Here is a 23,505-nt window from a genome sequence, read left to right as displayed (position 1 = left end):
AACACAATTAATTTGGAAAAAAGCCGACAACGACAATTCAGAATGCCCGGGTACGTTTCAGTACATTTTCCTTACTCGGGGTACGTTTAAGTATACTTTAAAGTACCCGGGGTACATAATTATTTAAGTAGTACCTGAGCCGACAATGACCAATCGAGCCTAATTGAGTTGTAACACATATTTTACTGAAAAATCTATATGAAACAAAGATGTGTTTGTGAAACACTATGCCCCCCCCCCCTATATATTTGACCTTTGACATTGAAGGATGACCTTGACCTTTCACCACTAAAAATGTGCAGCTCCATGACATACACATGCATGCCAAATATGAAGTTGCTATCTTCAATATTGCAAAAGTTATGGCAAATGTTAAAGGGGCCTTTTCACAGATTTTGGTATATTTTGAAGTTTGTCATTAAATGCTTTATATTGATAAATGTAAACATTGGATCTTAAAAGCTCCAGTAAAAAATCTAGAATAAAATTTAAAAAAGGAAAAAAAGTAGCCGGTTTCAGGGCACGAACCAGTGACCCCCGGAGTCCTGGAGTAAGTCTGAAGATAAAACCGCATTAGTCCTCTCGGCTATTCCGCCGAGAATACACAGTTCAAGCATTTTACACCTGATATAAGCAATCTTCGTAGTTTTGTAAATTTAAACGACAATAAACTCTCCAAATTTTTCAATCGTTTCGCGTTGCAACGCTTTATAATTTTTAGGTTTTCAAATCGTCAAAAGATACATATAATGGCTTTATTGGACTATGGTAAATGTTCAGTAATACTGTTTCCTCACAAATGTAATAACTAAAACGAAAATTTGCGAATCTGAAACAACTTTTTTCAATTTTGTCAATTTACCAAAGACCTATAGGTCTTTAAATTTACCAAACCGTGAAAAGATCCATTTAAAGGGGCCTTTTCACAGATTTTGGCATATTTTGAAGTTTGTCATTAAATGCTTTATATTGATAAATGTAAACATTGAATCTTAAAAGCTCCAGTAAAAAATCAAGAATAAAATTTAAAAAAGGAAAAAAAAGTAGCCGGTACCAGGGCTCGAACCAGTGACCCCCGGAGTTAGTCTGGGGTAAAAACGCATCAACCCTCTCGGCTATTCCATCGGTTATTCACAATTTAAGTATTTTCTACATTAGATAAGCAATCTTCGTAGTTTCTTAAATTTAAACGACAGCAACAGAACTCTCCAAATTATTCAATCGTTTCGCGTTGCAACGCTTTATAATTTTTAGGTCTTCAAATCGTCAAAAGATACTTATAATGGCTATATTGGACTATGGTAAATGTCCACTAATACTGTTTCCTCACAAATATCATAACTAAAACGAAACTTTGCGAATCTGAAACAACTTTTTTCAATTTTGTCAATTTACCAAACCGTGAAAAGATCCCTTTAAAGTTTGACGCAAACAAACAAACCAACAGACAGGGCAAAAACAATATGTCCCTCAGTCTATGTTCTATAAAATAGAACAAACCACTGAAGAAAGCCTTCAATTATAACAGAATAACAAAATGTTCTCATTATACCGTACACAGTCATTGATGAATGCTTTGAAATGAATCTGACCAAAATGATACCCAACTCGCCAGGGGGGTTAACCTATGTATTAACTATTAACAACAGTTAAGAGTGGCGCTCCCTGTAACGTTTACAACGTGAATTACTTTAAGTCACGTGATAATGGAAAACACAACAATGACAATGTAGACCTAAAGGAGGCGTCAATTAAAGGATTTAAAACGCGGTTAATTAAAATTTCATAACGACTGAAAATGCTTGTGTGATTCTTTGTGAATAAGGTAAATTTATTTCATATTAGTTTTGCCATTTTCTTACAATATGAGTCATATATGTAGCATTCATTTTATTGCTTCAGTGTGTACATGTACTGTATTTTTTTTAACATTTTAACGCTTGACGTAACAATTACATGTACATTGTATGACCTGCATGTACATGTGCGATGTGCAAAGTTCTGCATTGTCATTTTGTCATCAGTAATCATTATTAATAATTGTAAGAATATATTATCTCCATTATTATTAAACCATGCAAATAAAATGTCATAATCAGGAATTAATTAATAACAATGTAATATGAGATTTATAAATTAAAATATGTCTAAAAAACATTTTTAATTAAATAAATTAATAGGCAGGGTGTGACCTCAGAAGGGCAGGGCGGGGCTCTGGAAGGGCAGGACGGGGTGCCCTTCCATTTAGGCCTAGCTGGAGCACTGAAATAACGATCTACACCAACGTAACAAAAGCTCTTCATTGTTAATACACTGTACGTTCAATACAAAATTAATAATTCAATATAGTGAACAGTCTTAAACAATAAAATAAAGACCTATATGATATATAGTTAATATATTCTGTGCTGTAATGCAATTTAAAACAATATATGATTATTTTTGTTTAGACAAAATTAAAACTAATATTAGTATCAATAAAGTTCTTCAAAATAGCAAATGTCAATATTATGAAACTTTGTCAAAGGTCAAACCTGCTTGTAATGCTAATTGTTGGCGACTAGCAGTATATATAGATAGATAGGTCATATATTATATTTGTCCTTATGACAGGGTTGGCATATTGACCGGTCAATTGAGTATTGACCGGGCCGGCGGTCAATACCCGGTTAAAACTGGTCATTATTGGTCAATACTGGTCGATTGAAAATTGTAGCATTTAACATGACAAAGGAAGAATTTAAGCTATTCTATATTAAATCAATCATTATTCTGTAATTGATAAACTTTTTTTGAGTAATCTATTGTAAAAAAAGCTTTAAAGCTGTAAAAAATACATGTGTACTTCTTTATTATTTATGGAAACGGTCTCAAATACAAAAGAACTAAGGCAATATCTTTATCTAAGTGTATCACATCTGTTACTGAAGTATTATTACTATTGTAGTTACCATAGTATTTCACTGATCTATTGATAAATCTATTTGATAAGCTGATGGACAAACAGAACTCTTGTGGTTTCTAGGGTCATAAATGATCTGGCCCCTAAGCCTTAATTGGTAATAAAATGCATGCACTGGTATGTCTCTGATAGTGACAATGAAGCAAATCTGCCCTTAGGCTATTGCATTTCACTCAAACAAAATGAGATAACTTGCTATTAATGTTATTTATTTAATAGTAACTTCTAACCTGTCTCCTTTCTATATTAAGAGGGTTTTCTTGAAATGAATAAGCAATGAAAGTTCTTGATTTTGGCAACAAATAATGTTTACCAATTGTGGGTCTACTCTAGACTCTTCTTTTCAATTATTTCTTTCTTTTAATAATTATTTCTTATTAAGTTTTTTTTTATATCAATGGTAAAATAAAATATTGTTTCACTATTTTGTTAAAGAAATCTAGGCAAGAATACATGACAAGTAAGGGTTGTGTCAAAGGTGCCATGTAAGGCCCTATTATCAGTTGGGGGTGCCCTAACCTGTATAGGTTTGAAGACTGTGAAAGACTGTGGAGACAGTGGGGCATGAGGAACAACTAATACACAGTAATTGACAGGTTCTTGTTGAATCAAGCACAGAATTTTCTGAGCATTCATAATTCGTTAGAATTGAAAAAAAAATTCAATCGACCAGCAAAATCCAATTGACCAACTTGACTCATTTGCAAAATTTTGAGAGATTGGCCTTCAAATTGCATGAACAGGTATTAAATAGTGGGTTTTAATAGCTTAAGACATTATTGGCAACATGTCTGTTTAATTTATATTATCAATATTGTTTAATTAATGAAATATTAATCAAAATTGGGGGTAAAGTTCAATCGACCAGTATTGACCACTTTGGGAGTATTGACCGGGGCGGTTTTAACCGGTAAAAACCGCCGGTTAAAACCAGGGGCGGTCGATTGGTGCCAACCCTGCCTTATGAACAGCTGGATAATTCCCGTTTCAGTGATAACCTGTCCTTTACCATACATGGATGGATGTTAAAATATAAACAATCACAATCCTTTGTGTTGCTTGATACAACTTTCTACCTTCCTGTAGGGCTAAGGCTAGTCAATATAAATTGCCGCTATATAGTATTTTGATGATTTTTGTTTTGGCAGACTCTTGGCCAAGTTCTGATTTATTCTGAACGCGAATTATTTCAGCTAGGCTAAGGCGGAATTTTGAGGGCAAAGGTCAAATTTGGATTTAAAACAGCTTCAAAATAACTTTCTCAGCTATAACTTTGCCATTAACAATAATTGATAGTTTCGATTTATTGATGGATTTTGATATAAATTGTCACAAAAATAAGCCATTTTGGATGCCCTGCCCTTACCTCAAAGGTCATGGTCAAGACAGCTTGTCGGGAAAGTAATTTTACCAAACATTGTGCTACAATTTGTCAACCAGTTCCGGATAATTAGCAGTCCCAATTAATTTGTATTTAATTTTCCATAATGCCCCCCAAAAAACAAAATGATAACTGTCTAAGATATACATAAGGTAAAGGAATAAATTAACAAAGTTTTAGCAAGAAAGCTTTTGTATTATGCTTACATGGGGGATAAATGAAGCAAAAAGTTATACTGATTGAATTAGGTATGTTTTGAAATGTGCATATGGATATAGAAGGCTTTATTATTTTCAAATAAACTTTTTGCTGATTGAAAACAATGCCATGACAATGTTTTGATATACTAATTCTGTATGTTGAATGATTTTTAATAATTTTCCGATTGGTGAACTTTAATTGGCTATTTTTGACAAAAAACTGCCTATGCAGTCTGGCCTAACCTGTAATCATACAAAATAAATTTTACCCTTTATTTAACATCTTCTCACATTGACACTAAATCCCGAAAGAAAATATTGTGGTCAAAGGAATTAAAGTTTTTTGCCGGGTGATTCTAAACCGGTTGACTGACTGTATTTTAAAATAACATAAAAAAGATATTTTCCAACAGTTCAAGAGGGTTTACTTTCAACTTTAAAAGGCAGTTCAAACTGCTCTTATTAAAAATTCACTACCGGACAATATATTGGCTTAGTCCAAAGTTGAAACTGGTTTGGATTAACCCGTGGCATTCAGTTAATACCGCATGCATATGGGTTTACAAAATAGCATATTATAGAGTGCGTATTATTGTGTGGTAAGATGAAACATAGCCTTTTCATAAGATCCAAATAATGCTTGCATATGTATTATACCTGGATACAAATACAGCATGGACATGACACTGTTACAATTTACAGGCCAGATGTAAATTTCACTGACCTCAATAAGGCATGTGCTAGCTATCATTGTGTTTAACTGATAAATGGGCAAAAATACAATGTTCCTTTTTATATATTATCCTTTTTTATATTCCTTTTATTCACACAGCTAACAAACATGTACAAGCTTCTTCTTTAGTTTTAACTTTCTATTTTCTATTCTTTACAAATCTTTTGAATGAACAAGGTAATTAATTTCTTTCATATTTTAGTCAAAACCAGGAGATCTTTTGCATGCAGTCAGTCAGCCAGTCAGTGTGTTGATATATCTTCCCAATACATTTAAAATCCCAAATCAAACTACATCAACAAAGTTTTCAACAAAACGATTGTTAACTACTATCAATAAAGCAAGTTGAGAGGTCTTTATTTATAAACAGAAAACAGCAACATTTTGTTTAATATGAACACAGAACTAAGGACACGAAAAGTATTTTGTACTGTCACTTTTGAAATGTATATTTCTGTAATAAATTTTCTTTAAAATGTTACCTAAGCAAAATTTAAAAAAAATGTGAATCTGTGATTATTTTTAATAGCTCCTTTTTAGTTTTTATAAATTACTAACATCTATATAAATGTGCTCTATTTTACATGATCAGCAAATACTTTGACAGTGAACTATTGAATGGAACATCAACGATGTAATGAGAGGACACTCATTGTCATTGTCCCACACTGTCTCATCAGCTGACGGCCAAAGTTTTACTTTTCGAGTCATTCTCTGAATGCAAGGATGTTGGAGTTGTATAAATTGAAGATAGTTACGAATGTTGACGAAAATGATCAATTACATGTATGTCTGAAAACTGCAAGAGGGTTAAAACCTTTGAAAGCAAAAGTTAACGGACAGTAAGCTCTGGAATCTTGCATTTTACCTGCCGCTTTGATAATTTTTTGTTAGCAAATATTGGCATATTTTGTCTCCTGGGACAGCCCTTGTCAGCCCTTGACCGACTCCACCAGATCCTTCACAGTCGGTTTGCAACTGTGATGCAACAACTATGAAATAAAATATGTAGTTTGACCATTGAATATGAGAAAATCATTCAAAGCAAGTATATTTGTCATAAATTTTGTGAACAAAGTCAGCCCTGTATGGTTTATTTTGCACAATACACTGCAGCTGTGCACATACATTTATTGAGTGAATGGAGTCATGTGTTGTAAGATAACACACAAAACCATTTTATGGCATTATTAAAATTCATTTCTGTTGTGAAGGACCTTTTGAACCTCGTTCTGGAAAAACTGCTTTATGCATCGCAGCATGTGCTTGAAGTGTTGATCAATATTAGCATATGCAGGCTTCACATTCAAATCATGGACGACTTTTTCTGTCCAAACAACATTTTCATTGATAATAGATATTTTTCATAAATTCCATAAAGATGGAATATGTCGTCATTGATCAGGCTGTGCTGACTGCACATGCTAATCTGGGATTACATTTAACACATGTGCATTAAACCCTGTTTTCCCAGAACAAGGCTCATGTTAACCCATTTAAGCCTAGCGTCAAGGAAAAAGGCCTTAGCAAACAGCGTAGACCCAGATGAGACGCCGCATATTGCAGCGTCTGAGATCAGGGTCTGCGCTGTTTGCTTAAAGGAATTTCTGTTAGAAATTTTCTAAATATAGAAATAAATATACTAGACATCCCTAATTTTGGAAATAAATTGATTCAATTTAGAAGGATGGGAGAGTCCATTAGGCATAAATGGGTTAAAGTTTGTAGGAGCGGCCCCAATGGAAGAGAAGAAGGAGGAGCGTCAGCCCCTACTTGTGAGCGGCGAGTTCAAGGACAATGACCTACTTGTGCCCGACACAGAGACCCTGCTGCCAGACAGCCTGGACACCATTACAGGGGTCTACAGGTGCAGATGGTACATCATCATACTCTTCAGCTACGGCAGTTTTATTCAGGTTGAACGGCTAAGCGGATTCTTTTACTTTAAACCTATTTGTTTTAGCTTGATTGCATCGAAAGCCTAAGGCTTGTATAAACCCTTTTGAGTCCGTTTCCTGGGCCTAGAACCAGTACTTGGTGTCTATGGGGGAGATCTAAAGAACGCTCCCTCGGTGGGGATTGAACCCGATGTTTACACTTAATCACTCAAATATTCACTTTGAAACATTGTAGTCCCTTAGAAAATCAAATTAAATATAAGACCTTTCTTACTAGATTAAAGTGATAAAGGCTTCATTTCTAACCCTTAAATACTTAAGGCAGCAAACAGCATAAAACCTGAACAGACTTCGAGTTACTCCCAGGCTGTTCTGGTTTTATGCTGGTTGCAAAAGCCATTTTCACTTCGCTTCTTATGGGGGTAAGGGTTAAGACCTATCTTACTAGATTAAAGTTATAAAGGCTTCATTTCAAACCATAATGCACTGATGAGCAGCAAACAGCATAAAACCTTTACAGAGTTGCTCCCAGGCTGATCTGCATATAGCCATTTTCTTTTGGTTTCTGTTCAAGAAGATTAATTGAGATTAAAAAACACCTATCGTGAATGAAATTGCAACCCTTTCATTTCTGACATGATTACTTGTTTGATAAAATAAAAAGCAATGGTTTTGATGACCTTTAAAGTATTTTAAAATTTTAAGACAATTGAATTCCCATTTTGGAATATAAGTGGACATTTAAAATGTCCCTGAATTTGGAGGTCATTGAGCACAAAAGAGGAACATTACTGGAAATAAGTAGCATCTACTTCTTCTGGTTAATATAATCTTTCTATATTTCCGCCGCCAGTCTGTTGGCTGGAACACATGGGGGCCCATCACAGAGTCTGCAGAAGTGACGTTCCAGTGGTCTGACAGCGACATTGGCCAGCTAGTCAACTACGCCAACATCGCATTCATCCTCACTGTGCTGCCCTTCTGTTACCTCATAGACGTGAAAGGTGGGTGGGAATTTTACCTTGTAGACGTGAAAGGTGGGTTGGCTTGTAACCTCGTAGATGTGAAGGGTGGCCGGGCATGTTATCTCATAGAAGTGAAAGGTGGGTGGGAATATTACCTTGTAGACATGAAAGATGGGTTGGCTTGTTACCTCGTAGACATGAAGGGTGGGTGGGCATGTTACCTCATAGAGATGAAAGGTTGGTGGGCATGTTACCTTGTAGAGGTGAAAGGTGGGTGGGCTTGTTACCTCGTAGATGTGAAAGGTTGGTGGGCATGTTACCTCGTAGACGTGAAGGGTGGGTGGGCATGTTACCTCATAGAGGTGAAAGGTGGGTGGGCATGTTACCTCATAGAGGTGAAAGGTGGGTGGGCATGTTACCTCATAGAGGTGAAAGGTGGGTGGGCATGTTACCTTGTAGATATGAAAGGTGGATGGGCATGTTACCTGGTAGACGTGAAAGGTGGGTGGGCATGTTACCTGGTTGACGTGAAAGGTTGGTGGGCATGTTATGTACCTACCTACCTGGTAGACATGAAAGGTGGGTGGGCATGTTACCTGGTAGACATGAAAGGTGGGTGGGCATGTTACCTGGTAGACATGAAAGGTTGGTGGGCATGTTACCTGGTAGACATGAAAGGTGGGTGGGCATGTTTCCTGGTAGACATGAAAGGTGGGTGGGCATGTTACCTGGTAGACATGAAAGGTGGGTGGGCATGTTACCTCGTATACATGTACATGAAAGGTGGGTGTGCATGTTACCTCGTGGGAGTGAAGGGTGGGTGTGCACAACAGAACTCCCGACATTTGGAGAGCATCTTGTATCTGACCGGTGTGTTAATCAAAATGATAGGTATGGGCGGGGGAAATGTTTTGACACTCTTAACATAATGAATGTAACATTTATTTTTTTACCAATTAAATGCTAGATTTTAAACCTTGTCTCTGCAGTTATTGATGTACTTTTTTTTAATTGCCCTTTTTTACACATCGGCTTATGGGCTAATGGTAATCAGATCATCGCTGTATCGTTGCATACCTATTGCAGGTATCCGGTTCACGGTGCTGATTTGTGGGCTTCTCAACTTTGTCGGGTTTGCTGTGCGCTGTGTTTCCATGGAGCCTGGGGTCATGACCTGGTACGAACCAACCACAGAATGGGGTTGTTGAAAGGAATGACCTACTTTAAACTCGTTGCATACAAATAAACACTATCAAATATCAAATTAATCACTGATTCCTCCAAATGTTCAGAGAAGCTTGGAAAACAGGTACTTATGACTGTGTCATCTCAGATTACCCCAGGCAGTCTGCACAGGCTTATCAAGGATGATACTTTCCGCTTTTATGGTATTTATCTAAAGGAATTCTCTTCTAAACAAAAATCCAGTTTTGGTGAAAAGTGTCATCTTTGATAAGCCTGTGCAGACTGCACAGGCTTATCTGGGACGAAACTTTACCCACATGCAATTTTACCAATTTTCCCAGAACAAGACTTTTACGATCATCATTACTTTTGAACATACATACAGTAGTTAGCAAAAAAAAACGTGAATGCAATGAAATTTAGAAAACAAAGACATATTAATGAAAAACCTTTCAGCATAAAATAGATCTACAATTACTGTAATGGGTAAAACGGCACGGAAAAAATAAATTTGATCCGACCGTAATTGTTTTTGCTTACCAACATTCTTTTTAAATTAACCTTTTCAGAATTGATCAAACCAGATCTATTTCATCGCATTGTTCACTCGTCAATAACCTTTTGGTCAAACATCTGCTTTTGTAGTCCTAGCAATAAGCAAACTGACTATGTTTCCCTATTTCAGGACAGCGAATGCTGGTGCTATCATTCTCGGTGTCGGTGGTACTATAGGCTTCGCAGCGCCAGCAAAAGTGTCATCTGTGTGGTTTCCATCGGACCAGCGGGCCACCGCCACTTCCATAGCCTCCCTTTCAAATTTCCTGGGTGTCTCACTGTCTTTCCTTCTCGGTAATCTTATTGCAATGTTTTTGGTTATATTAACATGTACGTACTTTTACTGTAGTCCTTAATGTTAGCTTTTGGGATTCTGTGATCATCCGTGGTTCTCCTCCTGAACTTGCAGGCATATTTAAACAAAATTATACATGAATTTTCCTCTTTCAAATATATACAAATCGTTCTGAAGCGCTTGGCAGAATTAAATGTAACTTTAGAGGTATGTGTTTTTTATGTCCCCCACTATAGTAGTGGGGCACATATTGTTTTTGCCCTGTCTGTTGGTTGGTTGGTCTGTTTGCGCCAACTTTAACATTTTGCAATAACTTTTGCTATATTGAATATAGCAACTTGATATTTGGCATGCATGTGTATCTCATGGAGCTGCACATTTTGAGTGGTGACAGGTCAAGGTCATCCTTCAAGGTCAGAGGTCTAATATGTGTGGCCAAAATCGCTCATTTTATGAATACTTTTGCAATATTGAAGATAGCAACTTGATATTTGGCATGCATGTGTATCTCATGGAGCTGCACATTTTGAGTGGTGAATGGTCAAGGTCATCCTTCAAGGTCAGAGGTCAAATATATGTGGCCCAAATAGCTTATTTTATGAATACTTTTGCAATCTTGAAGATAGCAACTTGATATTGGGCATGCATTTGTATCTCATGGAGCTGCACATTTTGAGTGGTGAAAGGTCAAGGTCATCCTTCAAGGTCAGAGGTCAAATATATGTGGCCCAAATCGCTTATTTTATGAATTCTTTTGCAATATTGAAGATAGCAACTTGATATTTGGCAAGCATATGTATCTCATGGAGCTGCACATTTTGAGTGGTGAAAGGTCAAGGTCGAGGTCATCCTTCAAGGTCAAATATATGGGTCAAAATTGCTCATGTAATGTCACTTCAGCAATATTGAAGCTAGCAATTTTATATTTGAAATACATGTGTATCTCATGGAGCTGCACATTTTGAGTGGTGAAGGGTCAAGGTCAAGGTCATCCTTCAAGGTCAAACGTCATATAGGGGGACATTGTATTTCACAAATGCATCTTGTTTGGTGTATGAAAATTGTCTGAATGACCACAGTTTGTTGATTTATTAGCTTATAATTAACAAGATAGCTTTAGTTCCTGGAGAGCTGAGAAAATTTGGCATAATGCATGTGCGTAAAGTGATGTACAGTGGAACCCCTCTAAACCGGACAATCACAGGACTGACAGGAAATTCCGTTTTAGAGAGGATTCCGGTTTAGAGGGGACATTGACTATTTTACTTTCAGGAAGTTAATTACATAGCCTAATGTGGAAAAAACACTTTCAGCAAATTTGAATAGTTTATTTACATATATCAGCAATATCAGTCGCAATATAAATCAAACAGTGCACCCTGAAAAACAAACTATTTTATACATGTATTCATTTGTTAGATGAATTTACTTTCCTCGCACGATATCCCAGATCGTCGATTTTCCTACCCCATATTTCTCTGACAGCATCTTTAGTGTAGGTTTAGGGAACATCTCTGACTCTTTAAGCAATTTGATTTTGTCTTGAAAGTTGAAGAGACAATGCCACGCGCATTTGCTTAGAAGGAGGTTCGGACATTTTTAGTCTTAGTTAACTTAATTACCAATTTGAAAATCTAAATGAATATCTTAATGCAACTGCTTTATTAACTCTGCAAATCACCATTTTATATGACACTAAATTAGCAATTGTAATAAAATACACAAAATTGAATAGCATTGCGATAATTAAAATTTAGCACGGCTTCCTACATCAAAAACAAAACACACTAAAGAACTCTTTGTTTGTTATCAGTAATTATAATCAGTTTTATCACTTCCATTGATCGATATGTACATGTGCGTCACAGGACAATCATCTTTAAATTGTTTTGCAATGTTTACAGTTTGCAATTTTTTACCACTTTTATTAATTTCACGCGTCTTTAATCCGCTATTCACAACTTTTTGACACTAGGTCTAAGGTGCAATAAACCGGCCCTGAGCGGTTAAGAGAGGTACAATTTCGTATGGAATGACCCAATTTTGATCCAAAGAATGATCGGTATTCGGAATTGAGGGGATTCCGGTCTTGAGGAGATATTTTACGCATGGTTTTATAGGGGGAAAAATGGGACTGGACAATTTGTCCGGTTAAGAGAGGATTCCGGTATAGAGAGAATCCGGTTTAGAGGGTTTCCACTTAACCAGATTAGCCTGTGCAGTCTACACAGGCCTATCAGGGATGACACTTTCCGCCGAAACTGGATTTTCATGTAAAAGCGATTTCATATGAACAAATAATTCCATTAAATAGGAAACTGTCGTCCCTGATTAGCCTGTGCAACACTTTAAGCACATGTATATTGTTTTTCCAGAACGCTGTTAATGGAGATTATAAAAATGTTGTTGTGTTGTTGACTTAACAATAAACATACTGACCTCTTTCAGGGCCGTTGATCGTTCCGAGTCCAAAATATGCGTGCAATGATACAAATATTAATAACAGGTAGGAGTCAATTGCTTTAAAACCATGGTATTATGATTGTCCCCTACCAGTTTCATCGGAGGGGACGTATGGTATGCGCTCTGTGTGTCTGTCTGTTTGTCTGTGCGACTGTTTGTCACACTTTTCTGGATCCTGCGATAACTTTAAAAGTTCTTCATATTTTTTCATGAAACTTTAAACATCGATAGATGGCAATATGGACATTATGCATGTCATTTCATTTTGTTCCTACATCAAAAATTCTGGTTGCTATGGTAACAAATATTTAAAAATTAATCTGACAATGGTTGAGCCGGTAGGGGACATATATTGCTTGGCAATAGTCTTGTTTCAATTGGTAATAAATTATTCAGTATTAAACATTTTAAAGAAAATCTGACAATTTCTTTATAAAAAAAGTATTTATTATTTTCATTAAATCTTCAGAAATCACAGTCATGTTCATACTAGTATTCTGCCCTGCGTCCATAATACTACTCAGATCCTCCAGTGGTAGCATTAAAGAGTTTTTACTGTATATGTAATGTTCATTGACATGAAATGGATTTGTAAAAACTTTCCCATATTTGCTGAATGACAAAATGTGTATAAAATCGGAAATAATCTCAAGTTAAAGTTTTATTCCTAAGTATATTTGAGCTGCGTTCTGAGAAAGCTGGGCATAATGCATGTGCGTAAAGTGCACATGCATTATGCCCAGTTTTCTCAGAACACGACACATATTTACTCTGAATAAGTTTTTATCCCCCGCCATAGGCAGAGGAATATTGTTTTGGCGTTGTCTGTCCGTCCTTCTTTCCGTCCCTTCGTTCGGCACTTTTTTGTCCGGAGTCATATCTTAGAAGTGCTTTGGCGGATTTCATTGAAACTTGGTATGAGTATATATGTGGATAAGAGGATGATGCACGCAAAATGGCATTGTACACCATCGGATACTAACAGAGTTATGGCCCTTTGTACTTTGAAAAAATGCTTTTTGTGTGTGTCCGGAGCCATATCTTGGAAGTGCTTCATTGAAACGTGGTATGAGTATATATATGGATAAGAGGATGATGCACGTTGTCCATCCGTCCAGAAAACTTTTGTGTCAAGAAGTATAATGGCGGGGGATATCAATTCAACGAATTTGCTTGTTTTATTACTGCTATAGAACCTTGTCAGCTTATCGCTCTTAAAGCATTTGCAAATAATATTCCATATTTTATTCAGCAGTACGTGGTCACATGTTCACCACTATGGCCATATATGGGAGCATAATGAAACCAACTGCATAAACAAAGGTAAATATTGACCTTTTACTTGGTTTGGTTTTGGGTAATGCTCATTTTAAATAATTTTACAAACGTTTATGTTATAATAACCTAATTGACATTGATCATTGAAGCAACTAAAGTAAACTGTTTTAATTTAAACAAGTTATTTGAAAAGAATGGACAATATTTCAGTTTTAGTATTAAAAGAATATTCAATTTGCATTTAGTAGCATACAAGATATTGTTACAGATGCATGCGCTATGTACACTAAAAAAATTGTGGTACATATCATGAGAATGCATATAACAAATATAATTCTCTCGATTATATCTTTTTCCCTTTAATTATGTATTGATTATATCTTTTCCTGTTCCCTTTCAGTTTTAATCAACAAGGAGCATCTTGTGACAGAAATTCGTTATTTGATGTACCTTCGTAAGTACACGTAAATGTCTAGTACCCTACATTTTCCATTTCATGTTTCAAAATTTATTTCCATTTGCTGCATAGAAAATTTGCTATTTGTGACCTCTTATCGGGGTCATATTGTTTTTGGCCTGTCTGTCTGTCATTCATTCATTCAATGTGTGTTTCCCAAAACTTAAACCTTGATTAAAGTTTTCCAATACTTTTGCATTATTGAAGATAGCAACTTGATATTTGGAATGCATGTGTATCTCATGGAGCTGCATATTTTGAGTGGTGAAAGGTCAAAATCATCCTTCAAGGTCAAAGGTCAAATATATTGCTTCAAAGTGGCGCAATAGGGGGCATTGTGTTTCTGACAAACACATTCTCTTGTTGTTCAATAAAATACTCCATTTTCATGTTTACAGATGCTGCAGGGGGTCTGCTATTCGTGCTGCTGGCGCTCATATATTTCCCTAATAAGCCTCCCAAACCCCCGAGTCCCACAGCCGCCATCGCTCGCACCCAGTGGACACAGGGTATTAAGAGCATTTTTAGGTAATAAACTATTCATCTGCTGCTACATCAAAACTACCATGCATAACAGTCATGTAAATAAAACCCTCTCTATATCAAATGTATAAACCAACACTTAAAACTAATTTTTATGCCCCGAAGAAGGGCATATAGGGATCGCACTGTCCTTCCGTCCGTCTGTCTGTCCCGTCACACTTTGCGTTAAGGTTTCGAAAAATGCTCATAACTTTTGTCGCTTCAGATGTAACGTTCATATTTGGTATGCATGTGTATGTGGACAAGGCTTTTTCATACTTAAACAAATTTTGACCTTGACCTTGAACTTAGGGTCTTCGTTTAGGTTTCGAAAAGTGCGTTTAGGTTTAGAAAAATGCTCATAATTTCTATCAAAGCGTTTATCTGGGGCATATGTCATCCTATGGAGACAGCTCTTGTTCACTCTTTAACTAAAACTGTATATTCTCTGATCCTGCAAACAGTGTTAATGACACTTGTGAAACATCACTCATCATTATAAGCAACAACTCATTTATCTGTCTGGTGTTATGTGTTGGTTGGTCATTCACTCTGCTTTTTATCTAACTGCCATGATATCTCTGTACAGGAACCATGCGTTCTGGCTGGTGGTGGTGGCCGGGTCGATCTCCTCGGGCGTGCTAGGAGTCTGGGCCACTGTGCTTGACGTGAACCTCAAACCCTTAGGTATCACGCAGGTGAGTCACTTGATAGCCTTGGATATCACACAGGTGAGTCACTTGATATCCCTGGATATCACACAGGTGAGTCACTTGATAGCCCTGGATATCACGCAGGTGAGTCACTTGATAGTCCTGAATATGACGCAGGTGTGTCACTTGATAGCCCTGGATATCAAGCAGGTGAGGCACTTGAAAACCCTGGATATCACACAGGTGAGTCACTTGATAGCCCTGGATATCACACAGGTGAGTTACTTGATAGCCCTGGATATCACACAGGTGAGTTACTTGATAGCCCTGGATATCACACAGGTGAGTCACTTGATAGCCCTGTATATCACACAGGTGAGTCACTTGATAGACCTGGATATCACACAGGTGAGTCACTTGATAGCCCTGTATATCACACAGGTGAGTCACTTGATAGCCCTGGATATTTCGCAGGTGAGTCACTTGAAAGTCCTGAATATCACGCAGGTGAGGCACTTGATAGCCCTGTATATCACACAGGTGAGTTACTTGATAGCCCTGGATATCACACAGGTGAGTCACTTGATAGCCCTGGATATCACACAGGTGAGTTACTTGATAGCCCTGGATATCACACAGGTGAGTTACTTGATAGCCCTGGATATCACACAGGTGAGTCACTTGATAGCCCTGTATATCACACAGGTGAGTCACTTGATAGCCCTGGATATCACGCAGGTGAGTCACTTGATAGTCCTGAATATCACGCAGGTGAGTCACTTGATAGCCCTGTATATCACACAGGTGAGTTACTTGATAGCCCTGGATATCACACAGGTGAGTTACTTGATAGCCCTGGATATCACACAGGTGAGTCACTTGATAGCCCTGTATATCACACAGATGAGTCACTTGATAGCCCTGGATATCACGCAGGTAAGTCACTTGATAGTCCTGAATATCACGCAGGTGAGTCACTTGATAGCCCTGTATATCACACAGGTGAGTTACTTGATAGCCCTGAATATCACACAGGTGAGTTACTTGATAGCCCTGGATATCACACAGGTGAGTCACTTGATAGCCCTGGATATCACACAGGTGAGTTACTTGATAGCCCTGGATATCACACAGGTGAGTCACTTGATAGCCCTGTATATCACACAGGTGAGTCACTTGATAGCCCTGGATATCACACAGGTGAGTTACTTGATAGCCCTGGATATCACACAGGTGAGTCACTTGATAGCCCTGGATATCACACAGGTGAGTTACTTGATAGCCCTTGATATCATGCAGGTGAGTCACTTGATAGTCCTGGATATCACACAGGTGAGTTACTTGATAGCCCTTGATATCATGCAGGTGAGTCACTTGATAGCCCCAGATATCACACAGGTGAGTTACTTGATAGCCCTGGATATCACACAGGTGAGTCACTTGATAGCCCTGGATATCACACAGGTGAGTCACTTGATAGCCCTTGACATCACACAGTCGAGTAACTTGATAGCCCTTGACATCACAGTGATCACACAGGTGAGTCACTTGATAGCCGTGGATATCACACAGGTGAGTCACTTAATAGCCCTGGATATCACACATTGCCTTTGGCATCATACGCAAATGCTATTCTAATATACCTTATTATGACCTATGTGATTTGAGTTATGTAATATACTTGCGTTGACAGTAAAGAAATGGGGTTTCTAAAAAAAAATAGCAGTAAGAACTTTTTTACAAATTCTGTAAAAAGACTAGTTTGCGTTTACTGACAAACATGAACCCACATGCTCTTTTGTTTACAATTATTTACTGTTAAGCCGTCAATATTCAACTGCGTTGGCTGGAGAATACATAGAGGATATTTGTTGGATTTGATTAGATATCGATTTTATTGCACGAGTGATCATATAAAATAATATTTTCACGAGTGGCGCAGCCACGAGTGAAATATCCATTTTTTATTATCACCAGTGAATGAAAATCGATATTCCATAGAATCCAACAAATTTTCTTTTTATTTTATGCTTTTTTCAACGTTTATTTACATTGTAAAAGAGTTTAACTGGATAATTTCACTGGATTTATGACGTCATTTTAGCGAAAAAATGACGTCATTTCATAGTAAAACAGTGAAAAATATCAATATTTTTCACTGTTTGAAACAGTTATATACCAGTTTTATTTCACTGATATATCTCTATTAACCACCGGAAAGAATAAAATACATGTATTTCTATGTATTACTTATGTCTGCGGACACCTCTATATATCACGTGTCGTGTTGTTCCAGTTGCAAGCAGGCTACATGGGCTTCTGGAACACCATCGCGGGCTGCATTGCTGGCTTTATCATGGCAAGGTACATCACACAGGAACAGGCCTTTAGGCATACAAATCTAAATAATCTATAACCGAGAAGTAACTTGTTGGGTGTCATGTTCAGACAATGAATTGAGCGATTTACAGGTAACAAACATATACCTCTGACAGATTGGAAACATGTCTGATAGCTTTTTACGTCAATTTTTTCTGACAGGCCCGTATGGAATTTCTTTGTCATCAACTGAACCATGTTGATTGATTGTAAATCATATGTACAACATACTGCAGTTATTAATCCATCTGATTCCCTCAAGGACTGACTAATAAACGTTTAGGAATTTAAAGGCTTCAGCCTCTTTTAACTCAAAATAGTTAAACTGGTTTTGTTTTGTTTTTTATTTAAAACAACTAAAATTTCAACATGTACAAAACTGACTCACAAATGTCACGGTTAACATACAAAACTACAAACCCCACAACTGATGTTCTTTAATTATTCAATTCCTTTATTGTGTTTTTCTGCAGATTTTCCGACATATTCATGCGGCGCATGAAGGCGTTCCTCATCCTGCTCTTTAGCGGCGCCATCATTTCTGTTGTTTGGTTTACTGCCATCTGCAACAAGTACATCCCCTTTGACGTGGGTACGTTACCAGGGTTACACACCCTTGGATAGACATTAATATTGTGAGCCTAGATCTTATAAACATTATTGGTGATGAGTGTAGATAGTGTATTAGTATCTTCCAGATATTATATATAGTGAGTGTATTAGAATCTTCCAGACATTATACGTAGATAGTTTATAAGTATCTTCCAGATATTACACTCAGTGTAGTAGAATCATCAAGACATTATAAATTATGTAGATAGCATATTAGATTTTTAAAACGTTATACATTATATATGTAACATAGTTAATGTAATCAAATCTTCCAGACATTAGACGTAGTAAGTGTATTAGAATCTTCCATACATTATTTGTTGTTAGTGTATTAGAATCGTCCAGACATTACATGAAGTTATTGTATTATAATTATCAAGTTAGCAAATTGGCTTGAAGTAAGTGAATACCTATAGCCCCTGATATCTCTTACTGTTATGGATTATTTCTGTTATCTCAAACATGATATAATTGGTCTAAATAACTATTTAACCTTTCTCTTCAAACATGATATAATTGGTCTACATATCTATTTAACCTTTCTCTATTTTATTTTTTAAATGTAGGCTGATCACAGGATCTTCATATAAATAAATATTTAATCTATTTGTTAATCATGTAGATCTACAGCTGTAGGATCTTATTTTTGCATACATGTTTCATTTATCAGAGTCTTTTAATAAATGTGAAGACAGTTGTTAGAATAAGACAGACCAGACTTAAGGTCAAAGAATGTTATCTTGATGTTTCCATGGTGTATCAGAATCTAAACATTAGTAAAATCTCATGAGAAAATTTGACAAAAATATTATATTAATTTTCACGTTGTTACGAAAAATATCTATAAATTTCTAATTTGCAGGTCATACCATTTTTATAAAATACTTTGTACTCCTTCATTACAGTGTCTCTGTATGCCTTATGTATTGTGTACTCCTTCATTACAGTGTCTCTGTATGCCTCATGTATTCTCATTGGCATCTTCATCAACGCCAGTATCCCGCTGTTCTACGAGATTTGTGCGGAGGCCAGCTACCCCGTGTCCGAAGGCATTTCTGGTGGCATCTTGACACAGGTCAATCAGCTCTTCGGCTCATGTTTCCTGCTCGTCATGCTTGTCAAAAACATAGGTACCCAGTGTTGTTGTTTTTTTGTCAAATTATGAGCCATTATTCAGCCCCTTTTCCACTTTCAAACAGTATATATTTTTTCCGACATGACTGCCAAAAATTCCCAATTGAATGTTCAAATTCTTCAAATATGTCATCAACATAACAATAGATGTTCATCCTCCATGATCCACACATTCCTGAATAAATTCAATTGAACATTGCTTACAAAGCCTAGGAGAGGTATGACATGTTTGTAACTAAGATCTTGTTTTAATTATGATTTGCATGAATTGTAAGAACAAGTGCCTTCTCTGTGCAGTTTAACCCATTTATGCCTAGCGTCTAGAAGAAAGGCCTTGGCAAACAGCGTACACCCAGATGAGACGCCGCATGATGTGGCATCTCATCAGGGTCTGCGCTGTTTGCTTAAAGGAATTTCTGTAAGAAATATTCTAAATATAGAAATACATATACTAGACATCCCTAATTTTGGAAATTAATTGATCCAATTTAGCAGGATGGGAAAGTCCACTAGGCTTAAATGAGTTAATTAAGGAGACTTTTTACACTAATGTGATGCTACATATGATGCTACATTCTGCTCATTATTCTTTATGGCCATTCAAAGTTGTGAATTAAAATACAAAAAGTTACAATGTGAGCCGCATTCTGGGCAATGCAGTCCACACAGGCTAATCAGGAACGACACTACCTGTTTTTATAAGACTTTCTGTTAAAAGGAAGTATCCTGTAAACAAAAATCCAGTTTAAGAGGAAAGTATGGTCCCTGATTAGCCTGTGCAAATTTCACAGGCTAATCATTGATGATACCTTACGCACATTAATCAAGCCCAGTTTTTACAGAATGAGGCATATATTACTAGTTAATAAAGTGTTTTAATATGTATCGTATTCCTACTCCTGTGTTTTAATATGTATCGTTCTCCTACTCCTGTGTTTTAATATGTATCATACTCCTACTCCTGTGTTTTAATATGTATAATTCTCCTACTCCTGTGTTTTAATATGTATCAGACTCCTACTCCTGTGTTTTAATATGTATAATTCTCCTACTCCCAGGTGTCGGGTGGATGAACTGGGCGTTACTCGGCAGCTCAGTGGTGGCGTTGCCTCTCCTATTCCTGTTCCCGGAACGCTACCCGCGCACCGACCTCGACATCGTCATTGAGCACCGTTCCTCTACGGCGGATATACAAGCGTCTGAGAACTCGGAGAAACTGGATCCATCCTAGTGGCATCCGCCTCTCAATGCAAGCGTCTGGGTGATATTAGCGTCAAGAACACAGCGCCTGTCTGGTTCTGTGTCAGTGTAACTACAGGTGACCTCAGTGGAATATGAATCTTATGAGGCACATTTTTCTTGTTTTAAAAATGGTTCTTTTACATTTAATGTTTAAAAATAATATCCAAAGATGTTTGATTTTATCACACAAGCACATTTTGGCATAATATGCATTATAGGTGTCATGCACTTGGTAAGAATGGTTGGTTAGACGGTTTTGATGAGTTCATTTGCATAAGAAGTTATTGCCTTGGTAATCATGTAGTAAATTTGAACCCAGATCCAAACTGATGAATGCTGCTTGGGTACAGGAGTGTTCAGCAAGTGAATCAGAAAAAATACCAATGTCTGTTATTTTGTTATGTTAACAAATCGCCTTGAGGCCAATACATTCTGTGATAATAAACTTACATTTGTTTGCCCCACTCTAGTTAAGAATTAAGTTTTGCATTTGTCAGCACGTCCGTTCGTTCATATGTACGTCCTGAAGCTTGTGTTTTGAACTTAGGATCTTAATGTATATATGATTGTAAGGAAACAAATATGAGCTGCAACGATTTTTGGCATAATAATGGCTCCTTTTCTTGTCTAATGTAGAATGTATGTTTGCCTAAAGTTTGTGTTTTCTATTCCTCTTTAATGACTGGATGTACATTGCACAAACTTTCACAGATGAATGACGTTAGTATGAAAGTGTCTGTAAGCAATACAACTTTGGCTTTGACCTATTTCTCACAAATTATGACCACGTCTGTTTTTAGCTTGGCTGTTTTTGGAGGAAACCAGAGGTATTGTCATAGCCAGCTCATCCGCCGTCCGCATTGTGCTAAAACCTTAACATTGGCTCTAAAATCAAAGTGCTTCCACATACAACTTTGAAACTTCATATGTAGCTGCACCTTGATGAGTTCTACACGCCACACCCATTTTTGGGTCACTAGGTCAAAGGTCAAGGTCTCTGTGACCTCTAATAAAAGAAATCTTCTGACAAGCTTTTATTTATTCAAAACTGCACCCGCAGCCGAGCGTTGGCACTCGCTATGCGGTGCTCTTGTTCCTCTACATATTATGCAGACCCAAAATTAAATGTTTAAACTCTCTTTTAATCACCGGGTGGATCTCGATAAAACTTGTACAGTTGAATTACCTTAATGTAAAAATGATTTATAAGAGGAGTTTGGGTTGACGAGTTTAAGCAAATGTACCAGTAGTTGATTTGTCCAAACATGTGTTGTGGGGGCACTGATGTCTGTTTAATTGTATAAGTGTTACAAATAGAGCCACAATTACGTTCAATGTTTTAAAGTTGATCTTTAACCTTATTTAATGCCTTTTATCTCTTATTGTATTGGTTGATTTTTATTATTGGTTTCACGTTTTACATTACAGTTTGGTAAATGTATTTTATGATTGTTTTAATAAATGAAATTCGTTTATCACAATATAACCGATAATGTACATGGCACATTGTGATATGGTATATTTTATTTATGAAATCAAAGCACTGTATATATTGTATTCATACATTGAGTTTAATGTGGCGCTGTATATATTAGAAGCCGCGCAGGGAACTGTTGTTAAATGTTACACTAAAATAAAAAGTTATTTTTGTTGTTGTGTTTGTTTGTATTTATTACTTCTATTTACTCTTTTTGTTTTGTTAGCTCACCTGAGCACAACGTGCTCATGGTGAGCTTTTGTGATCGCCATTTGTCCGTCGTCCGTTGTGCGTTGTGTGGCATCAACATTTGCCTTGTAAACTCTCTAGAGGCCACATTTTTTGTCCAATCTTCATGAAATTTGGTCAAAAGATTGGTCTTAATGATATCTTGAATGAGTTCGAAAATTGTTACGTTTGCTTGAAAAAGATGGCTTCCAAGGGGTGGGGCATTTTTCCTTATATGGCTATATATTTCTATAGTAAAATCTTGTTAACACTCTAGAGGCCACATTTATTGTCTGATCTTCATGAAACTTGGTCAGAAGATTCATACCAATAATATCTTGGACGAGTTCGAAAATGATGCCGGTTGGTTGAAAAACATGGCCGCCAGGGGGCGGGGCATTTTTCCTTATATGGCTATAGTAAAACCTTGTTAACACTCTCGAGGTCACATTCATTGTCCAATCTTCATGAAATTTGGTCGGAAGATTGGTCTCAAGAATATCTTGGATGAGTTCGAAAATGGTTACGTTTGCTTGAAAAACATGGCTTCCAAGGGGCCGGGCATTTTTCCTTATATGGCTATAGTAAAATCTTGTTAACACTCTAGAGGCGACTTTTACTGTCCAATCTTCAGGAAACTTGGTCAGAAGATTCATCCCAATAATATCTTGGACGAGTTCAAAAATGATGCCGGTTGGTTGAAAAACATGGCTGCCAGGGGGCGGGGCATTTTTCCTTATATGGCTATAGTAAAACCTTGTTAACACTCTAGAGGCCACATTTATTTTCCGATCTTCATGAAACTTGGTCAGAAGATTTGTCCCAATAATATCTTGTTATCTCAGGTGAGCGACTTTGGGCCTTTCAGTCTCTCTTGTACTGATTT

At 36.8% G+C, this 23,505-nt stretch overlaps 2 protein-coding genes across 9 annotated transcripts; both read left to right on the top strand.

Moving 5' to 3' along the window:
• The first annotated feature begins 1,666 nt into the window (after positions 1-1,666).
• Positions 1,667-22,565, top strand: LOC127859894 (solute carrier family 49 member 4 homolog). Of its 3 annotated transcripts, none has more exons than XM_052397490.1 (14): positions 1,667-1,825; positions 7,005-7,192; positions 8,028-8,178; positions 9,226-9,316; positions 10,010-10,173; positions 12,623-12,680; positions 13,893-13,960; positions 14,316-14,369; positions 14,771-14,900; positions 15,484-15,592; positions 17,844-17,911; positions 18,400-18,518; positions 19,486-19,668; positions 20,731-22,565. In XM_052397490.1, exons 2-14 carry the CDS (start codon positions 7,016-7,018, stop codon positions 20,901-20,903), a joined length of 1,545 nt encoding a protein of 514 aa, XP_052253450.1. In that variant the 5' UTR covers positions 1,667-1,825; positions 7,005-7,015; the 3' UTR covers positions 20,904-22,565. The 3 variants fall into 3 exon arrangements, with proteins under 3 accessions (XP_052253450.1, XP_052253448.1, XP_052253449.1); XM_052397488.1 differs by having other exon boundaries at positions 13,890-13,960; XM_052397489.1 differs by having other exon boundaries at positions 1,669-1,825; positions 6,998-7,192; positions 13,890-13,960.
• On the top strand, positions 15,606-17,822 carry LOC127859895 (uncharacterized). Of its 6 annotated transcripts, XM_052397494.1 has the most exons (3): positions 15,606-16,681; positions 16,715-16,747; positions 16,880-17,822. In XM_052397494.1, the coding sequence occupies exons 1-3, from the start codon at positions 15,716-15,718 to the stop codon at positions 17,183-17,185; spliced, it is 1,305 nt and encodes a 434-aa protein (XP_052253454.1). In that variant the 5' UTR covers positions 15,606-15,715; the 3' UTR covers positions 17,186-17,822. The 6 variants fall into 6 exon arrangements, with proteins under 6 accessions (XP_052253454.1, XP_052253456.1, XP_052253455.1 ...); XM_052397496.1 differs by having other exon boundaries at positions 15,606-16,417; positions 16,715-17,822; XM_052397495.1 differs by having other exon boundaries at positions 15,606-16,417; positions 16,616-17,822.
• Positions 22,566-23,505: the final 940 nt, after the last annotated feature.

Source organism: Dreissena polymorpha, chromosome 15, assembly GCF_020536995.1.
Source record: "Dreissena polymorpha isolate Duluth1 chromosome 15, UMN_Dpol_1.0, whole genome shotgun sequence".
Lineage (NCBI taxonomy): Eukaryota > Metazoa > Mollusca > Bivalvia > Myida > Dreissenidae > Dreissena > Dreissena polymorpha.
Note: the sequence above shows the minus strand (reverse complement) of the source record. Positions and strands in the feature narration are given on the sequence as shown.